General features: G+C 50.6%; 1 protein-coding gene across 1 annotated transcript; it reads right to left on the bottom strand.

The window, feature by feature from the left end:
• Positions 1 to 2,041: 2,041 nt before the first annotated feature.
• On the bottom strand, positions 2,042 to 18,166 carry FAIM2 (Fas apoptotic inhibitory molecule 2). The gene is made up of 12 exons (XM_042837097.1): positions 18,032 to 18,166; positions 16,575 to 16,761; positions 13,895 to 13,998; positions 13,686 to 13,750; positions 12,962 to 13,015; positions 10,715 to 10,765; positions 10,252 to 10,291; positions 9,755 to 9,792; positions 8,458 to 8,545; positions 7,871 to 7,966; positions 6,044 to 6,097; positions 2,042 to 4,664 (listed from the first exon to the last, which is right to left on the bottom strand). Exons 1-12 carry the CDS (start codon positions 18,044 to 18,046, stop codon positions 4,515 to 4,517), a joined length of 942 nt encoding a protein of 313 aa, XP_042693031.1. The 5' UTR covers positions 18,047 to 18,166; the 3' UTR covers positions 2,042 to 4,514.
• Between the last annotated feature and the right edge of the window lie 5,338 nt (positions 18,167 to 23,504).

Genomic DNA, 23,504 nt, shown 5'->3' with positions numbered 1-23,504 from the left:
AAATCCGACAGTGAAAAGTGGAATTTGTAGAGATTTTACCTGAAAGACCACTTCCCAGGCCCTGTCACACCAGAGCAGGCTGAAGAGGTGCTCAAGAAACATGAAAATGTGGCAATTAGGGACATGGGTTTTGGGGCATGGTGGTGTTGATTCAGTGATTGGGCTGGATGACCTTAGTGGTCTTTTCCAACCTGAGTGATTCAGTGATCCTATGAGTGGGCATGGTGGGGATGGGCTGATGGTTGAACTCGATGGTCTTAGAAGTCTTTTCCAACCTTAACAATTCCGTGATTTGATAGGCAAGCAGCCAGTGGGAGGTTTTACAGTAGGAAAAATAAAGGCCTTGGTAAAAAAGGAGTGAAGAAGACCCCCAGCTGCATCACAGGAGAGGTTTGAGGGGAAAGCTGACAGGGAATACAGGATTCATTTTAGGCAGTGATGTTGTTTTTTTATCACAGCACGAAGAGCAGAGGGCGCCAGGAACTCAAGAATCTGGGTGCACACCAGAGCCAGGGTTCAGCCCTGACTGAGTTTTGCATTGGGAAAAACAAGCAGGGTTGGCAAAGAGTCCCACTGTCCTGAACACAGCTCGAGGATGGAAGGGAAGGAAGATGGGAAGGGGAGCAAAAATAAATATTTCACTCTTCTTCTGGGAGAGAAATTTGTATTTACATACTTCAGGTTTCCTCTGACTCTCTGTCTGCATTTAGACCCCTCATATTCCTGCCTTATTTTCTGTAGGCATAGGGAACAGCTCAATGCCTTCCTCTTCTGATATCCTTCAAAATGGGGTCTGTCTCCCCATCTCCTTGCTTAGAATCAGAGAAACATTAATGTTGGAAAAGACCTCCCAGAGCATCCAGTGCGACTCCATCCCACCCCACCATGCCCACTGACCACATTCCCATGTGCCACCTCCCCACGGTTCCTGAACCCCTTTAGGGGTGGTGATCCCACCACCTCCCTTGGCAGCCTGTGCCAATGCATCACCACTCTTTCAAAGAAGAAATTATTTCTAATATCCAACCCCCTAGCACAAATTGAGGCCATTCCCTCTGGTCCTATCCCTGTTACCTGGGAGAAGAGTATCCTTCTCTCCCACATCCACCTTGGATTGGTCCTACTGTGCTTTAGGCCAATTGCTGTTTGCCCTATTGCTCAGTCCAGTGTTGAAGTTTGGCTGAATCATCAGTCTTTTATTTCATTTACATTAATGACGGGAGCAGACAGCGATACCTCATACAAATGCTCACAGCCACCTCACTCTTTCTATGGCAATGTTTTGCTTCAGTTATTTTTCCACAATCACTATCCCACAGCAGAGCTTAAGTTACCCAGAACAACAATGCAACATCTTTTCTTGCTGCCAAAAAAATGCGTCTGTGGGCAGGAAAGCCCATCTGGGCCCTATCTCACTGTTTAGCCACATTTCTTGGGAAACAAATCTCACACCTGCCTTTTGGGCACGGCTCCTTCTAAGAGGCAGAGATCTGTTGCAACAAGATGCTGTGCTCGGCATTGCTCCGCTCTGACAGCCACACTAATCAGCCCTCTGTGGCTGATGGAGAGAGATAGGAGTTTTCTCCGCCCACTGTAGGCATTAATTTACATCAGATGAATTGCTCTCTGGAGGCTTTTATTTTTCCCACTGGCTCCAGAGAAGGTTTTGAGCGTCAGGTCACTCTCCAGAGACAGAGGGAAATGCTCTCTGCGCATTTGCTTGCAGCACTTGCTTGCCTCTGCTTTGTTGCTTTGGAATCCTACATCAGCTTAAGCCACGTCTAAGAGAGTCTGCTCACACCCAAGGAGTCCTCTGGCTCTCAGTTCTCAGATACTTCATGCATCGTGGCTGTGCTAAAGCCATGAGCACTTTATTGCTTCACATAGGATGCATTCTTTGGCCATAAGCAGAGAAAGAACAGTCAGGTCTGCACTAAAACCTTGAACTATGCCATGTCATGCCGCAGTCCTGGTTGTGTTTTCCATTTCAGCTGTGCAACCAAACCATCCATCAATATGGCCTCACAACAGAACAACACTAACAGTTTTGCAACAGTTTATTAGCAACGTTTGGAGAAAATACAAAATCCTATTTCTGAAATTGTAAGAATGGGTGGACAAAAGGAGCGCGGGGATACAGAGCCAGGGGCCAGGCAGGGAAGGCCTCAGATAAGGAACATTCACATGGCGAAAGAGAAGCAGCCCAGCACGTCTGCTGTGCAGCAGGGTGAGAATCCAAGGAGGGACCCAACGATGGCTGTTCCTCACCCCTAACCTTGTGATGCTCAGCCCTGTGGGGACTTCAACTTTCAAGTGATCTCTGTCTGGCTCGGGTGGGCAGTAAGCTGTGGGGACAGCACGGGGAGGAACCAGGACACATGCAAGAAGGAAGCCCTGCAGAGGGGAATACAAGTGATCCCTGCTGAGGTGGGCTCGAGATGGAGCAGATGCCATGCAAGCTTTTCCCACATGGGAGCAGAAAGCCAGGAGAGAGCAGCAGCAGAGTTACTCTACATCAGAAGGAAAAAGAGCAAGAAATCCAGAGTGGGCTGCAGGTTTTTGTTCTCCTCCCCAGGTCTGATTGCAAGAAGTCCCAGTGCAGGAAGAGGGCTGCAGAGCTCCTGGTTTGTCCTCTTCCAGGGGAATTTTAGGACTGCTGTTGAGTCAGGACTCTTCACATTATGCTCCTTCCTGAAAAGCTGGAAAGCAGAAATACCCACAAGCCGCCTGCTATGAGCAGAGGAAGCTGCATAGCCTGTCTGCTAAGGTGTTGCAGAAGTGCCTGCGTGGGTCTGAGTGAGGAAAAATCCCTGTCTGAACTTCTACTTCATGAACTTTTAGGGTGCCTCCCATGCTGTCTTTTCTTCCAACTCCTCCTGCCCAGCAGCTCACAGCCCTTATTTGGTCACTATAATGTGCTGCAGAAAACAGGGACTCGTGGACTTTGTGCTATCCTTGTAGCATTCCTTATCCCCAAACCATGGTTGTTTTTTCTTGAAGGGAGAGATGAAAACCATCAGTTCTGCTCCTGCATTACTAACAAGGTCAGTACAGCTGCTGAGGGGTTGAAGCATTATTTTTTTATTGACTCTTGTACAGTAACTTTCCTTTTCCTCTGCCCAGCTCGGGGCATGGAACACGTGCAGTGGGAGGATGCAACATGTGAGGGGTAACAGCTGGGGCAGCAGAAGCAGAGGAATGTGCAGCACAGAGCATTCTGGCAGAGCCTTTCTCTAAGACGTGGGGATTGCTAGAGGCAGCCCGGTGACGCACTTGCACCAGCATTCCAGGGAGATTGAAGATACGGGTTCTATCAGCAGGAAGGATCGCTTTCTAAATAAGAGCAAAAGGCCCCTTATCTCCACAAGGAGCTTTATGGCTAGAAATTAGCCAGCCAATCCCCAAACAAGGGAACGTGAGCAAGGGGAAGATGGAAATTTACCTGCGTGTGCTCTGCTATCCCTGTCTGGAGAGGGCAGACACCTCTTTGTAGCCAACACCAATGTCACTGTCTCAAGCAACGGGTGCCCACCCTCTGGGTAACAACCACTTAGGACCGTGGATCTCAAGTAACCAAGACACTTTCATGAAGGCATCAGGCCCTTGGGATGGATCACAGCACTTCAGACACTCACCTCCCATGTCAGGAAGGCTCTGACACTCAGCCTCTCTCTCTGCTGTTCCCTGCTAACAACTGACCCATGGGATCCCAGCCTACCCACATGAAGAACGCTGACATCCCAACCTCCCTGGGTTGGGAGATGAGACCACACCAGTGGTCCTACTGTCTGGGAAGGAAAAAAATGCAGCCTCATCCCCTCTACCAGCTGCAAAGGATCCAGAATTCCCCCTGCAGAGGCATTTGGAATGCCCCCAAAGAACAACGGGTCCCTTTGAGCCTGGCGGGCTGACTGTGGGACATCCAGACTATGTGATCCCCTGCTCAGTCCTTCTAAGTGCTCGAGCATTTCTCTGCAGAGGCAGTGGGGCTCTGAATGAATGCAGGTGACAAGTGTGGGGATGGTGGGGGGAGGGGGCATTCCCTAGTTTTTGTTTTCTTTTGTTTTTTCCTTTGTTCAGCTGTTTTTCTTGCCAGCATCCTAGCAAAATTCCTTTCCTCTCCTGCTTCAACATCACTTTCCCTTTGCAGAGCTGTTCCCAGCACTTCCAATCCAATGATGTGCAGGCAGCTCTGACAACCTCTGGGGAAGAGAAAACCTCAGCCTTGTGCCTCCCAGTCTCTGGTTTGGTTTGAGCTCAGTAGGAGTGGAGGGAGCAGGAGAGACATCACACTTAAGCCCTGCTTTGCTGTCTGGGTCACAAAGGCTTAACAGCATATATACAAGCTGCATAAAGAAACCCAGGAGCTTTGCTCAGCTGATAGAATGGAGCCTGCTAGTGGGCCAGAAAGGGTGGGTTGTTTTGCTGTCGTTTTTTAAACCCTCTTTTCCTTCAAAGATTTCTTTTAAACATTTGCATCTAGCTAACGAAGAGAAGATACTGCCCTGCTGTGCTCACTCCTGGCTGGAGCCAAAGAACTGGAGTAAGAAGGAGAAGATGTAGATGATGTCCAGGTAGATATTGAGGGCTCCGAAGATGTATTCCTCTGGGCTCAGTGAGTAGCGGCGATTCCCCATCAGCATCTGTGTATCAAAGGCCAGGAACTGTGGGAAAAGAGGAAACTCAGTGGCAGTCATGAGTCGATTTTGCATAGGGAGGCAAAAAGAGCTTTGCTAGGAGCTCTTCAGCAGCTTCACTGTACCCACAAGAGTGCTGCCACTCTTATGGGCCATATCTGCCCTTTAGAGGCTCAAAACTATGCATTGCTGCAACTTCCTCCTTCCTTCTTTTCACTCTCGACAGTCAAACCCTGACCCTTACTCCAGGCTTGCTTCCTTCGTACCTATTCCTAAAGTTCTACTTCACTTCTCCCACACCAGAGGCATCCCCAAGCAGCAGAGCTAACGCCTTCCAAGCTGCAATCTGAATGAATGGTCAGTTGGCATCCTTGCCCTCCCACCCATCGCTACACCCCAAATCTCCCAGGGCATGGGCAGGCTGAGCTGACAAGCCTGGCACAACTTCTGACTGAAGTTTATAGGGTGATTATAAGATGTTTAGCTTCCTCGTATTTCGCAGAAGAGTCGTTAATAGTGAATCACAGAAGAAATATCCGAGCTCACTTGAAATGACTTTATTAGCTAATAAATTAAATTGCTCAACTGCTTTTATTCACAGCATGCCCAATGGGCACCGCCTCGAGCCCCAAGGCAGCCCTCTTCCTGACCCCCACCTCAAGGTAGAGCCAAGCATCTTCCCAGACAATTCCCACACCCAAATGCAAGCAGGGCACTGCCAGGACATGCTCAGGGAGAGGGCAGCAAGGGAGCAGCCCAAGGAATGAATGGAGCCTGTTCATCTTCAGAGGAACTGCCCCATTTCAGGGCTTTTGCTGCCTGCAGTGAAGCTTCCCAATGCCCCTTGATCCCAACCCATGGCCTCTGACTGCTCTCCTGGAGCTCTGTTTATGAGTGAATGTCACAACCAGACCTTGATCCACTCCAACCCAGCCAGCCCTGCCTTGGCCTTGTACACTTTCGTAGCCTCATTTCACTCCCAGTCTCCCCTCGAGCCCCACACTGGGCCCCTGCTGCTGTGCCAAAGTCTCTCCTCCCACTCTCAATTGCCTTTTAACCTGTCCTTACAATACTTTCTGCTGTTCACACCTACTATTGCACTTGCAGCATGGGTTTGCCCATCACACCATGCTCTGCAACAGCACCATCACGTACACCAACACCTTCCCAGGTCACAGCTGAAGTCACCGTGCTAATTGCTATTTGTGAGCCATTTGAGGATGTAAAGCTCTCTATAGTCCTTTGATTCACTCTTTTCCCTTCCCTAAGCACCTTTCCAGGCAAAAAAAAAAAAAAAAAAAAAAAAAAAAAACCACCAACAACGAAACACAACAATTATTCCATGTTTGCTTGCTTATATTTCCTGCCAGCACACTCCCAGCCCTGTGCCCAGCACCCCCACTTACCATAGTAAAGATGACGGCACCAAGCAGAGCGTAGATTGCATGGAGCCAGGGCACCTGGAGAAACAAACCCACCAATTAGTGCCTGTGGGAGAACTGGTTAAATGGGACCTGACACAGACATGCAGGGTACGAGCTAAGGAAGGTGCTCTAATAGCCCTGGAACTTGCACCACGTGCAGACCAAATGCAGTGCTTGTTTTAGCAAAGAGCAAGTCCCCGTGTCTCAATTTCCTGCCACACTCTGCCTTGATGCCCATTTGGCTCATGAGCTGCCAAGGCCACATGTTCTGTTTCTACAGATGCTTCAACTCAGTGCCAGCAGACACTTCTTAGAACAACTCTGGTGGAAACACATCCTGCAGCAGCACCAGGAGGTGTTTGCTTATCCAGGCGAGCTGATCCCTTGGGAAGAAACTCCAATTGCTTCCCAGAACCAGACTGAGTTTTGCATGTCAGTGGAAGTGGAATGATATTTGTCTGTTGGAATCACAGAGATTCAATGGGCTGGAGACCCAGTCTCAGCCCTGCTTGCTGTGCATGGTAACCCAGTACACTGTTATTCCATGACAGGTTGCCCACATGGATGGCTGATTCAACCCAGAGATTGCAGCCTGCCCAAGACAGACAAGATCATTACGTGCTGCCTCTAGCTATGCTTATCTTGACAGACTACAAGATAAAGAGCAGTTGTCTCGACGGTGTAATGGCAGCGGATTGGCACTACAAGCTGCTTTACCCTCATGTTGCAGAAGAAAGGAGGTTGATCTGAAGCCAACAAAATGCCAGCTTCCTTGTTTTGGAAACACCAGCCTGCTTTCCATCATCAGGTTAAGTCCAAGGCTGACGCTAATGGAGCATCTCCTGTAGGTCTGACTCTTAAAGCATGACCCAGAAACACGTGTAGGGTTTGGAAGGCACTTGAAGTTTGCTGTGAGCAAAGCCAGGTGCTGCTGTCACAGCACCAGGAGGCGTTCCATGTGATTAATGGTGGTACAGAGCCCCACACACCTTCCTGCTTTCATCAGAACCTTTCAGAATCTGTCAGGCTTTTGCCTGAGTGACAGTTCACCTAATGAAGCGCTCTTGGATGAGGACCAGATGCTCCGTGCTGCCACACCAAGCTCTTTGCAAGGTGTGGTCCCAGCCAACACCGAGTTCATGCCAGGAGCAGGGATGCACAGAGCTGTGTGCAAGGCTGGAGGGAGGGCTGGACCCACGCAAGAGGGACTGGAGGCAAGTGGAGGAGCAATGAGGTGGTGCCTTGTGGTCTGAAGCACCCTCCAGAGGGGCTTCTTTCTATAGGAGAGATGCAAGCTTCAAGACAAAATGCAAGACTCTGTCCCATACTGTGTGGCTACAGCCAGGCCTGGACAGACAGCCTCCCAGCTGCACGCATCCAGAGTCTAAGTTCTTCCTAAATTTGGGTTAGGAGCCCACTTGGTTTGGGGCAACCCAACACAAACACTCTCACCACCCTGATTTTAGTGAAGGGGAAACTGAGGCACAAGCAGGTGATGCCATCTGCCATGGGTTCACTGTGCAGCTCCAGGAACAGAAGCAAACTTCCTCCAGCCCCAGGCCAGTGCCGTCCCACAACCCGATATCTGATTGTACAAGCAGGCAGCAGCCATGTGAAGTTTTTGGGATTTTTTGTGGTTTTTTGTTTTTTTGTTTTTTTTTGTTTTTGCTTCTGTTGGTGTTCCTGTGCATTTTCCGAGTAGAGTGGGACACCTCTCTGAAACCAAGCCCCAGGACTTGATGCTGAGCACCTCCCAGCCTTGCAGCAGAAATGGGGGAACTGGAAAGAGGAACATGTCTCTTTACTCACATATTTGTAGGGCAGAATCACAGCCAGGATGATGCCACCGAAGAAGAGCACCATGAGCATCACAAAGAGGACGCCCTGGTAGGAGGTGAAGTCAAACTGCAGAGGCAAAGAGAAGCATTACAAGGGCAGGTAATGGAGCAGGGGGCATCGAGGGGATCCAAACACCATGCCTGCAGGGAAGGACCCCCCAGCACTACTCCCATGTTCTGCTGGAGGAAATTGCTTCATCTGTACCTCAAGTCCTACAGCCCAGCACCCACATGACTGTGTGGCAGAGCCAAACGCTCACCATACCCCTCTTGTTTCTGTGCAGAAGAACCCAGAACCTATCACATCCCAAACATCCAAAAGTCCTTCCTGCATATTTGTGCCAGTGCCTTCCAGCATCCCAACCTAACCCTAAAAACCAAATCAAAACAAAAATTACAACAAGCTTGCTCCATACATTCACATCTTCTGATCCCTTCTATACCCCTGACCCATCCCTCATCCCAACATCTGCCATAACCTTCACTTTTGCACCCCAGCATCACTCAGATTGCTCCTACAGACCTGCCCCCCTCCACTCCTCACCCAGAGGGACTGACCTTGGTTTGGAAGCTGAAGATGGTGACAGACAGACACACCAAGGCAGTGATCCCCAGGCACAGAAGAACTGACTTGGTGTCATAATAACTGCAAAATTAACAGCAAAACCAATTTTCTGGTGAGGTTTCCACAGGTATGGGGGGAAGGAGAGGTGGAGACAGGCAGCAGCCCAGTGGGAGCACATAGGGAAAACACATAGGCAACACAGATCTCAGAGGCACAGCCTGCACCAACCATACCAACACTCCTCAGGGTCAAAAGGAAAGATAGAAAACACTGAGAAAGACCCAGATGGGTTTTTCCTCCTGCTTTAAATAGAAAGGATGAAGGTAGGCAGGGGGGGCATATCTGTGCCTCCTGAGAGCTCAGGAGCAGTTAAGATGGGACTGAGTATAAAAATCTCTCTGTGCATGGACAGATGGAGAAGGGGAGGATTCAAACTGGGAGGTAATAAAAATAGAGTGACAAACGTCACCGCAGCACAAGGAGAAGTCAGAAAGCTGCAAAAAGCCACTGTTACGTGCCTGCAACAAGGGGTTGAGCACCGATAATCTGCAGGGTGGGATCTGAGCAGCTAGAAAGACTACATGGTGATATATATATATATATATATATACGTCTGTATCATAAAGAATGTGTATTTTTGTGTTTGATGCTGCCTTGGTTCCAGCACCATGCTCAGCCCTAAGAGCTGATGCTCCTGATCTTCCCTCCAGTTTCATTACAGAGCACTATCTCTGCTATTCTCCCCTGTTTTCTGGTATTTTCCCTCAGCTGCTGAATCCATTGATTTCTTTGTCTGCTGCACAGATCCATCAACGCCCACTGCCTCATCGCCAGGGCCCCATGTGAACCAGAGCTGATCTGAGCAGAGCGTATCAGCAAAAACGAGCAAGAGGGAGCACAAACCAAAACAACTTTGTTTCTTGTCTCAGTCCAGCCCAGTCTGCTCATTGCAAAGGGTGAGATCAACCTATGGCAGTGCCCTGTAGCCCAGCCATGCAGGCAGGGGGGCTCTCCAGTGCTCTCCTATAGAGTTTAGCACAGTCAGGAATTACCCTGTGCTGCCCCAGCAGTGGAGAAAAAGGGGTTAGCACCTCTTCATGTGGAGTTTCCTTGAGGGGGAAAAAAAATAATAATAAAAGGGGGTATATCTTGGTGTTTTCAGAGGGAAAGTTTCTGCTTTGGGTGTCTGCTGGGGCAGATGCCCAGGGCTTGGGTGGCCCTTGTGGTTCAGAAGGGAGGAAAGGTCACACATGGGATCAGGATAGCTCCAGGACAGTGTGCTCAACCCACCTGGAAAGCATCCCTGTGAGATAAGCCATGGAGAGGGTCTGGGAGAAGAGAGAACAGCATTATTCTTGTGTTCACATCCCAAGGAGACACTGAGCAGATAGAGCACCTGAACTGCAGCAACAGTGATAACCACAAGGGCAGTGCAACCTCAAACAGATGCCCAAGAGAAGCATTTTTGCATAGTTCCAAACAGATCAATGATGAATGTCCGTGGGAATGGGTTAAAATGAATGAGAGCAATCCCACCTTCCCCCCTCCTGCACAGGACTGTCCCACTCCCGTGACCATGCAGCCTCCGCAGGCATTTGGCTTTTAACAGAGGCTCCCTTCTTCCCTTCTTATCACATTCTAGTTCAATTACAGCTCCTCAGCCCCGAGTGCAGAGCAATCAGAGGATGGAATTCCTGCAGGAATTCAGAGCAGGGCCTTTTCTCTCCTGCCTGGAGCCCTTGTGAAGCTCGCAGTGGTCAGAGCAGACACCATTCAGATGTACTTACAAAGATGCTCAGCAGAATCAGGTTCCATGGGAAATACCTCCTGCAAGCGAAGAAACGGGCTGGTCAGCGGGATGCAATCAGATGTGCCATGTAATTAATGTAATTAATAGCCTATAAGTAAGTGGCAGGGCGGAACAGAGGAAGACACTCATTCCAGTGGGGGTGGGGAATGGATTTGTGTGTTCCAGAGCCAGAAGGGCATTAATGCCCTTCTGTTATCCCAGCAGAGCAAACAGGGGGTCAAAAAGCAGATGGCTCCCTGCAGTATTTAACAATGAGCATATAGAGCAATACAGCAGCTCATTTGGGGCTGCAACTCATCTCCCACCCCCTGGAAACTGCACCAGGCCTGGAAACACAGCCCCGTCCCATCTCTGCAATGCTGTTGGTCATGTTTGAAGCAAGATAACATTCATCCTTCACTGCATTGCATTGTTCTAAACCCAGAAAGAAAACATTTTACCTGGGCCCAGAGCAACAAGCAAGAATCAGGTAGGTCACAAAGAAAACAGCACTGCAAAGAGAAAAAGAGCAGATCAAAGGGTGAAAACACAAGCACTGCGTGCTGATGCAAGAGAGGAGCTTCCAGGTGACAAGTTTTAATGCTCCACTGCACTTCTCAAATGCAGCACAGTGCCAAAGTTGAGGCTGGGGCTGAAGCTGTTTGCTGCCCCAAGCTTCCTGCTTTACACCCATCGCTGAGGTGGGACAGGGCACCCACCCTTGAAAAAACCCTGAAGGATGGTTCAGAGCAGAGTCAATGGAGCACCCAAAGGCGTTTGTTACGGACACCTCCCCACTGCTCGTGGGGCTTGGATGGATGCAGCCAGGTTGTGCCCCTCATTTCCATCACTCATTTCCCTGGTGGGACCAGGTCACCAGAGGGACATTTCTGCAGCCCTTCCCCCCCAGCCCTATGAATTCTGCTTTAAGCAGCTTGCTTAAGGACAGCGGGATGCTCTGTGCTGGAGAAGGGACGTGACCTCCACCCTTCAGCAAAGCAGCAATCCCTGAGCAGAGGGATGGTCCCTGTGCCCCGCTGTCATGCTGCAGTGTTTTTCCATCACGCTGATGGGGTCCGGCGCAGTGGGAACCTGCTCACCTGCTTTCACCCTCGTGCCTGGGGGAAAGCAGCTTCCAAGCATGCCGATGGCAGCACGATAGCCACTCACCTTCGGTCTAATAAATGAACGTGACGGCAAAGGCCACGGGCCATGATAAATGCACCAGAGATAAACCTGAGCTGAGCTCTCCCGCAGGGAAACCAGGAAAGTGCTCACACTGGGAGCAGAGAGCGAGCCCTGCTGCTGTCCATCTGCTTTGCACCCCCCTGCACTCATCATCTGCTCCTGCATTATTCCTTCAGCAGTGAGAATACACCCTGGGGCATCCACTTGTACTGTGAAGGTGCAGATATGCAGGTGATGTCTGTGCATGAAGGAGAGCCAACCAGGACAAGGACCTGGAAATGTGGGGAGTGCGGGAGAAAGGTGGGCTTGCTGAAGTGGGCAGACCAAAATGAAATCTCTCTACCTGTCCCCAGATGCATTTGCTTCTCCTGAAGGCCAGGAGGCAGATGCCCACTGCTGAGAAGGCTGCAGGTGTGCCCAAAGGGAAAACCAAGCCCAAGTTCTGCTCAGGTCTTGTCTCTCTGCAAGACAGCACAGCTCTCCAACCTATCAGTGGGTCAGGAAGGAGCAAATTCTCCTCTAAGGTCAATGCTGGTGCCAGTTTCCTCCTATCACTGCTATTTTGGAGCTGTTTTCTAAGTTATACAAGCAGGCATCTCATCTCCAGGCTTGGACACATTTTGTGATTTGGGTGTAACTAATTAAAGATAGGTTCACAGAACATCATGCATGGGCAATTGCATCACATTCTCTGTCTGCTTAATGAACAGCAACCAGAAAACAGCACCACAGCAAATGTATTAAAGCACGGGGTGCAGCCAAACTCCTTCCTCTCTGACCTTTGGGACCAGGCTTGCTCAATGAATGGAGCCCCAAATTCCAAGCACTGAAAGCTGCTTTGTGATGGCAACCTCAGCATGATTGCCACCCCCCTGCCCTCCTCCCAGTGCACACTCAGGCAGGGCCAGGAGACCACAATGTCTCCAAATGCCCAGATCAATACTGCCTGCATCCTTTCCCCATCTCTTGGATATCCAGACATGGGACATAAACCCAGGCACCCTCCTTGCTGTCAATGAGAGGATCCAAAAATTGGTTGGACTGGATGATCTTAGCCGTGATCTTTCCTAACCCTAATGATTCCATGAAAATTAAGCCTCTAAGGCACCCGCTGCATTCTGTCAGCTCTCCAACTGGTTTTCTGCAGTGTTTACGTGGGAGCTCCCCAGTTCTACTGGATTTGCTCTGCAAGCAATACTCACGTATTTACTTTGACGCTGTTTTGTAGGGTGGCAAGCCCTCTTTTATGAAGAATTAGGAGGTATCCAGTCTATCTCATGACTTAGGCTCCTTTAGGTGAGGCTTCTCATTTCTATTTTCACCTACCCATGACTTTCCCTGTCTCCCCCTGCACACACATTAAAGCAATTACAGAACCACAGGGGTTGGGAGGGACCTCTGGGGATCAGCAAGTCCTTATACACAAAACACAGGAGTGTTTGCAAAGCATCTCCACACCACCACAGCCACGTCCAGAGCTGTTTGGCACATGCATGGCCATAGAGAGGACAGATACTCACTAGGAAGCCCAGTACCAACCAGAGTGCACCTGGACGTACCCCTTGACTGGCTCGCTGCAAAACAGAAAGGAACACTGAGCAGAGGGCATTGAAATGCCAATCACTTCACAGCTTACTGCTGAATTAAACCTGGGAATGCTCACGGGGTGACACAGCAGGAGCTATGCACAAAAACACAGCAGGCTCTACCCACAGTGAGCAAACAGAAAGTAATCCAAGCTGTCACAGCAAGGAGACAGCCCTGCTGCTATCAGTGACCCCAGGCTTGTGGTGTTGCTGAGATGTGATGGAGGAGGTAATCTCCTCAGGCTGACAGTGATCCATTATTCATTCCACTGGCAACGTGAGCTGCAATGCCCAGGATGCTCTCAGTCACCCAAGCTGGAGAGCTTTGGGGTGTCTGCCTGCTTCTGCAGGAGCATTAGGATGGAGTCTGATAGTGCTGATAACTCCAAGGGAGGAATGAAACAGGGACAGAGCAGCAGCAGCTGCTGAATGTGAGGATAAGAATCCCCATCTCTGCTGGGGGTGGCACCCAAAGGGGCAATGCATCATTCAGGGGGCATCCAGAAGGGACACCCACCCAGCAGAAGGACCCCGTGGGGGCCCTTAGTCTTAGAGTGCATGGAATAAGCGTTCACGTATCTAAGTAAAAAATAACCCAGAATAACAAGTAGTACAGATCACAGAGTGGAAAAAACACCACTGCAACACAGAGACCTACCAGAAGGTGAAGAAAGCAACGATGACGAGAGTCACCAGGAGCTGGACCATCAGGATGGCATAAACCTGCAATAAGAGGCACCCATAGGAGACCCACTGCATGCTCCTGGGGGGCCACAGCCACTGCAGCCAGGTCCCAGAGAGCAGAGCAGGGCTCACGACCCTGCAGGAGGCTTAGTAGAGGGACAGGGACACAGCTCCAGCTCTTACCTTCCTGATGAACACTCTGCGCACGTTCCGATCATCCCAGCTGAAGGATGTGAGCATCTCTGTGTCTCCAGGGTATGCCCCGCTGCCATAGCTGGGGCTCGTGCCTGAAGGAAAGGCAGAGATCAGCCCCATCCAGCTTTAACGTTGTGTCCTCGGTGACTGATTTCAGCTCAGGAAGACCCAAAGTGCAGGAACCGTAATGCAGAACTGCGCATCGTTCAAGGATCATCTCCAAGGATGAGAAATGGGGTGACCTTCCACAAACCCCAGCTCAACAAGGACACCAGGGTTGATCCCTATCTACAAGAATAGGGCATCTCTAAAGGTAATTAGAGGGCTCATGCTGTTTTCCTCATTCACCTTCTGCTGAATATTAAAATATTCCCAAGAGGAGCTGTGACTCAGCACCTCCATCATTCCCGTCTGGAGCCCCAGTGCAGGAGGATTCCCTCTCAGCTCTGTAATTGCCTAAGCTCAGGTTGTGGCTGCATCAGTTCTTATGCCAACAGCATGTTCTTCCCTCTGAGAGCAGCTCATTTCAGCTCCATCCTTGCATCCAATTTCTATCCACGGAGCCAGAATCATTTAGCAGCAGGTGGGAAACAACCGCAGTGCAACCTTTGCTGAGCACCTTCTGCAAAATTTCCACACCTCTGCACTGCCCCTGTTGCTGCTGGAGCTTCTTCCACTCAAGAAAAACAACACAAAACACGTATACCAAACCCACTGCAGCCTTCACACATCATCTCTCCACGCTACTTCTCTTCCAAAAACCCCCATCTGTGTTTCTAACCATCTGCAAGCTGGCTTTCCTATGGGAACAGAGCTGATGACATGACATGTGCTGTACATTCCCATCTCTGCCTGTTTGGCAGATGCCTCTGCTCCTCCTCAGAGCTTCACAGCTCATTGATAGTCAGCTCCTTTGGGCAGGTGGAGGGAAGACCCACGAAGACAACAAGGAGCGCTGCAGCAAAGCCCAATTCAGAGCCCTAGCCCTGAATTTCTGTTTTACTGGCCAAAGGCTGTCTGCTCTTATTGTAGAAGCCTCATCTCCAGATGCCCCTGGCAGCAAATAAATCCCTTGTGCTCTCTTGGTGCTTAACGAACCCCTTGTGCCTTTTTCCCCAGAGGGAACGTGCTCCTCTGTGCATCCTATTTCTGCATGGTCCGTTGTCACAGAGCACCTGAGGTCTGTGTCCCCGGGGCACCGCTGTGCCTCCTGCGTCACAGCAATCACAGCATCCAGCACCACATTGCACCTCAATGCCTTCGAGGAATGGAGGGCTTTCCTCCTGCCCAGAAGCATCCCCAGCACCAGCCACCTCCCAACCACGGCCCTCTTTGAGGCACAGTGTCCCCATCATGGGACTCCAGACAGCAGCCCTAAAGCCACGTGTCACTGCATTGTAGCCTCATATGAGCCATTAAGCAGAGCCCCATTGCATCCCCCCCTCTGAGACCCACAGCATGGGAGCAGGGAGAGAATGTGAAATCAGAGAGAAACAATAGCAGGGATGAGTGCAGGGTGCACAGGGAAGAGCTGCAGAGGGAAAACCCAGTCAGGAGTGTCAGGATGGAGCAAGGGATGACGCAGCACCAAAATGAGTCCTCTGGGAGCCCCAGAATGCTGACACCCCAACCCATTTGGGCTTCACTCATCCTAATCCATCACAACAGCAGGAAGACCCAGATGGTGGTTACAGCCAGCTGCGAGGTTATCTATCCTCTTTTTCTGACCCCTAAAGGCAGGCATGAATGGAAAAAGACTGTGAAACCTCCAGGCCATGCAGGCACACGCACCTCAGCTTAGCTTGCTCTGCCCCCTAACCCTACAGCTCTCCACCCCCACAGCTGTGACCATCCCTGCTGGCTGGAATGGGCCAAAGAAAAACAGAGGAAAAGGATGGAGTGGAGAAAGAGGGCTCAGGACCCCTTAACTGCAGTCCCTTTGGTGTTCCTTGCAACTCCAGCCATGCTGATGGAGCAGTTGCCCCCCCAGCAGCTTTTCTCCCGCTCTGCAGCCAGCAGCCACCTCCTGCACCTCCAGCTCATAGCCACAGGCAGACTTTGTCTGCTTGTCACAACCCCTGCAGAGGGAAAGAAAAGCTGTTTGTTCACCCAGGGCTGCCCTCACTGCCCTGCAGATCAACGCTGCAGCCCTGGATTGCAGTGGCGTTTCCACCTCCACTGGCTCTGAGTGCTTCCCTGCAGCCACGGGGCATCACTGATGTCATAGTTTTGCACATTCAGCTGCTTCTCTGACAGAAGGAGATGGAAGGGGTGGGAGGAGGATGAGGTTGCATCACACCAGGATAGCCCCAGCCCCGGGAGGTGATATTGCCTTGTGCAGCAAACTGGGATTTCCTCATCCTTATATTGGAGAGGAGCAGAGCACTGGGGTTAGTCCCATGTATGGGAAGAAGGCAGTGTATTTGGGGCACTGGGCAAGCCAGATTCTTTTCCCCACTAATTCAAGTATTTTTATATCTTTAATATATTTTTCTATAGTAAATACAGAGATATTTAATGTTTTCCTACATTTTCTATAGCTAATAGCCATAACCCTATGAGCATCTCTACCACAGATGACACCAGCTCCCCCCCATCCCTGGCTCCTCTCTCCCCTCTACAAGCCTGGGGAGAAACTCTGCACCCCCCTCCCAACGTGGGTACTCACTGGGGTCAACATAAGCCCAGCTGGGGTGCAATGGGACGGATGGAGGAGGAGGGTAAGCGCCCATCTTCACCCCCTCTCCTGCTGTCGCCTCCTCATAGGTTGGAGGGGCTGGGGGGGCCGTGGCATTGGCATTGTCCTTCTTCTCCCCCTGCCCCTCGGGGTTTGGGGGTTTGTTGTTCACTGAGAGCTGCACAGGAAGGGGGGGGGAGGAGGGGGGAAAAGGAAAAAAAAGAAAAAAAAAGATTAGACTACAAAATGGCACAGAAATTATCTTTCAGTGTGAAATCAGAAGGGCAGAAGTGGAGGTCTGGCGCTCCATGGTTTAGTCCCGAATTGCAGAGAAAGGTGACCCAGCAGCCCCCCAGCAAAGTGCATCCTCTGACTGAGAGAGAAATCGGAGGATACAACATGACAAAGGGTATGAAAAGCTGCAGATAAAAACTGGGGCTGAGGCTGCACAGTTGTGCCTCAGCTCTGGCATAACACAGGAAAGCATCCAGGTTTTTTTTTTTTTTTTTGCTTTTTAGCCCACTCCTTTCTGAGCTCTCTCTGCCTCACAACAAAAACTTTCAGTTTCTAGACAAGAAACACCCTCAGCTCTTCCATTTTCACTGGTACCCCCACTTTGGGCAGTTTCCCCCATCTCCAGTGAAGCGTTGTGATTTAGGCCTCCAGCATTTACCTCTGCCTGCACCAAAGATGCACCTTTGCTCACCCAAAGATGCACAATCTGAAGATGCACCAAATGGATTTGGGAAGCAGCATAGCCGGAATAGGAAATCCCAGCAAACAGCCAGCCACAGACCACCTGAGAACAGCATCCATTTAACCTTCCAGCAATATCTCTGTTGTCCCAGAATAAGCCATGAACCTGGTGTCCTGCTCCTGCTGCCAACGTAGGCGCTAGCTCAGCATCAGGGACCCCATGGGCCACAGGGATGTGGGGCTGGAAGCCCCAAGAAAGAAGCAGAACAGTGAACTGGTACTGAGACAGACAGCACAGTTCCTGCAAAAAGGTCTTTAATTAAAGTCAACCCTTAGAAATAAGGCTAGATGCCACACTTGGACACAGACACATCTGCTTTGGGATGAGAGCATACTACATCCTCTGCTCTGCCCTCTATGGTGGCCAGGACCATGCAGACCTCCCCGAGATGCCCGAGGAGAAATGCAGGGCCATCACTGCATCCAGGCAGCCTCCAGCATCGTTGCCATGGCAATGGTGCACTGTGCTGGCAGAGGACGCAAACCAACCCCCCCCCCCCCGGAACAGGGGCTCAGGGAACCCCATAGCACGGAACCCCATGCAGGAGGAGGGGGAGTGCCCCCCCCGCAGCAGCTTCTTGACCCCGTAAACCCTCTCCATCCAACCCATTCCCCCCACCCCCACCTACCAAACCATGCAATAATTACGCATGCATGACGACTCACCAGCCCAGCGTTGACCTCCCACCTACCTTGCCCTGGGTCATGGCACCTCACTAAGGTGCTGCCAGACCCAGAGGGAAGGGACAGAGCCCCGCACTGAGCCCCTTCTGCTCCCTCTCCGAGTGATTTGGGGCTGCCTGCAGCCGCTGCAGCTCACACTGATGCCTTCACCTTCTAGCAATATCCACGGAGCAATGGGAGCTGGAGAGAGGACTGTACCATTCCCAGCCTGCAGCACAGGGGGAAGCTGGGAAAGAAACAGCTCAAAATGAGGGCAAGCACTCACTGGCAAGCGAGGGGGGGATGCACACCAGGGAGGATGCGTGCGGAGGCAGCAGTTGGGTGGGAAGCAGCTGCCTCAAAGATGCTGAGCTCGGGGCAGGTATTGCAGAGGAGAGGAAGATGCAAAGGATGCTGCGTTGCTGCAGCATCACTGCTGTGTGCCAGCCCCAGCTACGGGCTGAGGAGCAACAGCCAATGGGCCCTGCTGTATCCAGGTATGGGACAGCAATGGGGCAGAGGAACGCCAGAGTTGATCTCTCCATCACAAGAGCAGCAAGAAGGAACGGTGCACAGCCCTGGATCCCTCCCTGGCCCTTTGTAGGCTTTGCACAGAGCAGGGCAGAGGCTCATTTCCCCCCCTTGCATTGCCCTCTTCAGGGGGCTGGATGTGTCCCGTGTGTGTGCATCAGCCCCACACAGCCCCCACCACTGACAAATATTATGTCTATATCCCATCCATGAATGAAGGAGCTAAATGGGGTGCCCAGCTCCCAGCACATCAAAAGCAAAGGGCACTGAGCAAGAGAGATTTCCTTTCTTTGGAAGGGGTCGATGGAAGGGTTAAAAGAAAAGCATGAGCTGGAAGTGAAGGAATGCGGCCCAGCAATGTACAGCTGGCACCCATACAGACCAGCCCAATCAGCTACTCAATCAGATTACCGCAAAGACTGCAAAAACTTGTCAGGATCATTCAGAATCAATTAAGTGCCCGTTAACCACAAGCTCCTCAAGGGCTTTCTTTCTGCTGGGGTTGAGCAGAGGCATAGAATTGGGCAGGTCCAAAGCTAGGGCTGGAAACCTGAGCCAGAGGGGTCAGGACTGTGCTGCTGCAGCTGAGCATGAGGAAGCGGTGATGCTCAGCTCAGTGACATCACCCTCAGTCCCCATCCAAGATTTGGGGACAGAGCCTCCAGGTGACACGTGGTGAGAAAGCAGATGCATGTTTTCTTAATGGACCCCAGAGGGGTTCACCAGCTGCAGCCCCCAGCCCAGGCAGATTCCTCCATGGGGCACCACACACTCCATCCCAACCTGAGAATGCTTCACAGCACTGAGGCTGGAGGAAGAAAAGCTCTCAGCAGAAAAAAAAACCAGATGGCGTTGCCCACAACAACAGCCTCCCACTAAATAAAAAGCAGCAGGGAATGGAACCAGCCCCCTCCATTGCCCATTGTCTAAAAGGGCCATTCCCACCCCAGAGCTCAGTCTTCCCTCATGGCACAGCCCCAGAACCAATCTGACACCAGCAAGAATTGTTGTCACTGGGCTCTGAAATCCATCGTGCCTTATTCCAACCACGAAATGAGCTGGGGGAGCCTACAGGCTGCAAGGCTTCAAGTGACTCCATTTCTACCACAAAATAGCAGAGGAAAAGCAAATCCCTTCAGCCTTCATAAGAAGCATCCTCCTCCTCCAGAATGAGCTGCTCCCAACTTGATTCCTTGCTTTCCAAGTTGGAAGGGCTCAAACACAGCAAAGTCCCACCATGAAGGTTATTTTCTGTAAATATTTGCCATTCCCCACTCTCACAGATTCATCAAGAGGATAAATGCAAACAAGGCCTACAGGTGTCGAGCACAGCATCCCTCCAACTGCTCAGCATCCTCAGCATCGCGCTGCAGCTCCCCACCAAGTGCTGGTCCAGCACTGAGCCACACGAGGCAGCTGTTTTCCTGCACACACGCAGCTTTCAGGCTCTATAATAACAACACAAAAATGTATCTGTCAAGGTCACACCCCGCCAAATCCACAAGGGATTCTGCAGGGATTACAATAACTTCGCTGAACACTCAACCGCATCAAAAACAGTGTGAAGAAAACCAGATGGGATAATTATGGGATCTGCTGCATCAACACACACGATGGCACACCCAGGAGCAAGTGTGTTTTCTCCTATTCCCAGCAGGGAAAAAGCCCCCACTAGCAACAAACGCTCTGACATTGCCTTCAAAAAGAGCCAGAAAAACAGGAATTTACTCGAGGCTTTCAGGCTGCTGAATTATCCATGGATTATTAATGCTAAGTCCTGCTGCTCGGTTTGGTTCCTGGGTGGCAGACTGACAGGCACGTATGGAAAGTAATCTGAAAGGGTAATAGAAAAAAAATCCACATGTGCTTGAGGGTCTTTGCCCCATCATTATCAGCACTGTCAGCACCCAGGCAGAGCTCCCTGCTGACCACTGATCCCATGTGAGCTGCCCCAGAGTTTCACCTCCACGAGAGGTGTGAACTGGGTCCTGGGAGTCAAACACCAACCTCTCCTTGGCAGCTCAGACTTTTGTCTCTTCTACAAAGCCCTTCAGGTGAAATAGCCCTCCTCCTTGCCCAGGCTCAAAGAGCAGAGAAAACTTCTCTTCACTACACCATTTAAGGAGCTGAACAAACCAAAGCTATGTGGGACAGGCTCTCCCCACTGGCTTTTGCAGAGAACACAACTCTGCAACCTAAGCTTTGATACCCAGCAGCTTTCCACCATCCCCATTATACCACCAATTCTTTGTTGCCTGTAAGGAAATCCCTACAAAAGCCCTGCTGATCACAACACCAAGTGAGAATTAGGCCCTCCTTTTAATTAGAGCAGGCTTTCAGTGAGTTGTTGGGCAGCACCTGGGGGTCATCATCTGATTGACTCCCACTGCTGCTTGCAATTGTTGCCCATGCCATGGGTTTGAGGCAATGCTGGGGAATGGTGCACCCTGTTCTTCTCAACCCCGCGATTGTTTGCGTTCACTGAATTACAGAAAACGGCGATGAGGTTAAAAAATAAACGGAAATGAGATCTGTGATACCCACAAACCACGTCAGCGAGAGGAACAGCACATGTGCGTTCACCAGCCAGCAAGATAGATAAACACGAGGGCAGGGCACTCCCTGGGATTACGTTGTTCAGCCGTTCAGGAGTGCACTTCACTCATCACCCCCAGAAGAACATGTTCTTAGCATCATCATGTGCATCAAATACTTTTAAACGAAAGCAGTTGCACAAATACGTCCGTGCTGGGAGTGGGGGAAGAGAACAAGGTTGGGTGATGCATGGAGTGACGCCCTCATGCTGTGTGCAGTGTCTTCTTTAGAGCACAAGGAATGCACTATATATAACATAATCCGGGGATGTGCACGCAGATTTTTGTAATTCTTCAGAGCCCTTGGAATAAATGGTCCGTGACACTGAGGTGATGCAGCAGCCTGACAGCCAGGATGCAAACAATTAGTGGGGAGAAGAGATGAAGAGAAGAGAGGTTTGGGCAACTTTGCTGCATCCCAGAGTTCTGAAATTGGCCACAAACCCACATTTGTTGGTGCCATCCTGGGAGGAGTCTTTGCACTGGGAGCTCAGCCTCAGTTGGAAGCTGAGGAGTTTCCCATTCTGAATTACATCATGGGAGTAGCTCATAACACGTTCATGCTCCAGGCCCACAACATTGGCCTCTTTGCCTATATTCTGAGCAAGCATCTTTGCATTTCCCCATGGCTGCAGAGATCTCAGGGAGCCACTTCCCCTTTTTCCTTCTCCTCCCAAAAGCACATCTTTCCCATCACATTCCTGCACATGTCATGCTGTGCTGGGAGATGGGTCCCTGCCTTGCTTCTCCTCAGAGTCATCCCTCTCTCTGTTCACTATCATCCTGTGCATCCTATGGGCTGTGAGCAGGGCTCCCGTGCCCTGCAGTGCCCTTAAGCAAGAGATTTGCTGTCCTGGTGTGTGCTCTTTTCATGGGATTTTCCCCATCACTGCTGTATGACAATGGTCCCCCAGTGAGCCCTGGCTCCTCCCAGGTTTGCACTGCAGCCAATTTATAAGCTCCATTCAACCAACAAAAAGAAACACAGCTCCTTGAGCAGCTCCATCCCACCCAGAGAGAGCAATGCTCCCCACATGCCTAGCTTGTCCAGCACAGTCCTGGAGGAGCTGCCAACACTGCTCTCCGATTTGCATGCTATGTGGATCTCCAGATCCCATCCGTGCAGACATAAGTGCGGAAGGAAATCTCTTCAATTGCCCACCTATTTAAAACAAAAAGAACAGTAGTAACGAAACCTACTCCAAATTCTTTCTACCAGAGGGTTGTAATTCACCCTGCTGAAAGCTCAATCTTTGCACCGCACCCAAAAACCCTCAGAGGAATCGAGTAAGTAACCACAAATAAAAATATCCCAAGATGAGCCTTTATTCTCCGAAGTGGAAGAGAGCCAGAGGCCTTATGAAACCAGCTCTGTGGTTCCCTTCTTATTGCTTTTTTGGCATGGATGTTGGTATCTGCATAGCACCATAGATCAGGGAGAGAAAGAGGCACAGGAGGGAAAGGAGGACGAAGGGTGACGGGCAGACAGCCAGAAAAGGAGGATGGGAGAGGGAAGAAATACAGCACTCTCCTTTGCAAAATTAAACGCAACTTGTTGCATCTTTTCCAGTCAATGTGTGCTTTCAGTAAAATCAGAAGATTTAGGAGCAGATTGGGGTCTGCCCGAGGAGTGGTGACCACAAACAGGGAGGCTGTGCAAAACCCAGCCTTTGTGGAAAGCACCAACAGCCAACAATGAACACCACTGAGATCTTTCCTCAGGTGGCATCAGATACATCTCCATGTTCTGCTCCTATCCCTGCCTTTACCACCTGTTAAATATAGCATAAATCTCCATTTGATATGCAAGAAATTCCCTGAAGCTATGCAGACACCATAAAAATCACAGAAGTATTACTTTATAGGAAGGTGACCTTCACCAAAGCTGCTCTCATTTTGGGAGATTCATGAAGAGGAATCATAAAGAAATTGGGGAACTCACACAGCACCCTAACCCTCTTCCAAGTGCTCTGGCAGAACAGATGAATGGTTTCTGTCCAGTCATAGCCCTAGCAGGGATAATTTCAGGCAAGTGGGTCCTCATGGCCCTTGACCAAAGCCAAGCTCCCCACAAGACCGCTCTTTCCAGCATGATGTGGGGCCAACCATCCTGTTCACTGCTGCACTGCTGGTTTCCCAAGGCCATGTGAGATGGGAAGCCACATTGTTTGTTAACTGTTCAGCAAGTTCTGCTAAAAAATCCTTTGGGCAGCAAGCTACAAGAAACTCCTGGGTGGAGGACATGCCTGCTGCTGTTGAGACAGTTGAGCATGGATCTCTGTGCTCTACTAAAACAGAGGCAGAAGCAGCTTCAAACATGTTCCTGGGTTCTAAATGACTTCTCAGGTTCACAGAATCGAGGAATTGCTAAGGTTGG

The sequence above is a fragment of the Centrocercus urophasianus genome, unplaced genomic scaffold (genome assembly GCF_019232065.1).
Source record: "Centrocercus urophasianus isolate 14NV4802_14NV808 unplaced genomic scaffold, USGS_Curo_1.0 seq_67, whole genome shotgun sequence".
NCBI classification, from domain to species: domain Eukaryota; kingdom Metazoa; phylum Chordata; class Aves; order Galliformes; family Phasianidae; genus Centrocercus; species Centrocercus urophasianus.
Note: the sequence above shows the minus strand (reverse complement) of the source record. Positions and strands in the feature narration are given on the sequence as shown.

Coding starts and splice junctions, on each gene's coding strand:
- FAIM2 (XM_042837097.1), bottom strand. Junction 6,098..7,870: donor TGATTCTGCCCTACAAATAT/GTGAGTAAAGAG, acceptor TTGTTTCTCCAG/GTGCCCTGGCTCCATGCAAT. Junction 4,665..6,043: donor GTGCCGTCATCTTTACTATG/GTAAGTGGGGGT, acceptor CTTTTCCCACAG/TTCCTGGCCTTTGATACACA.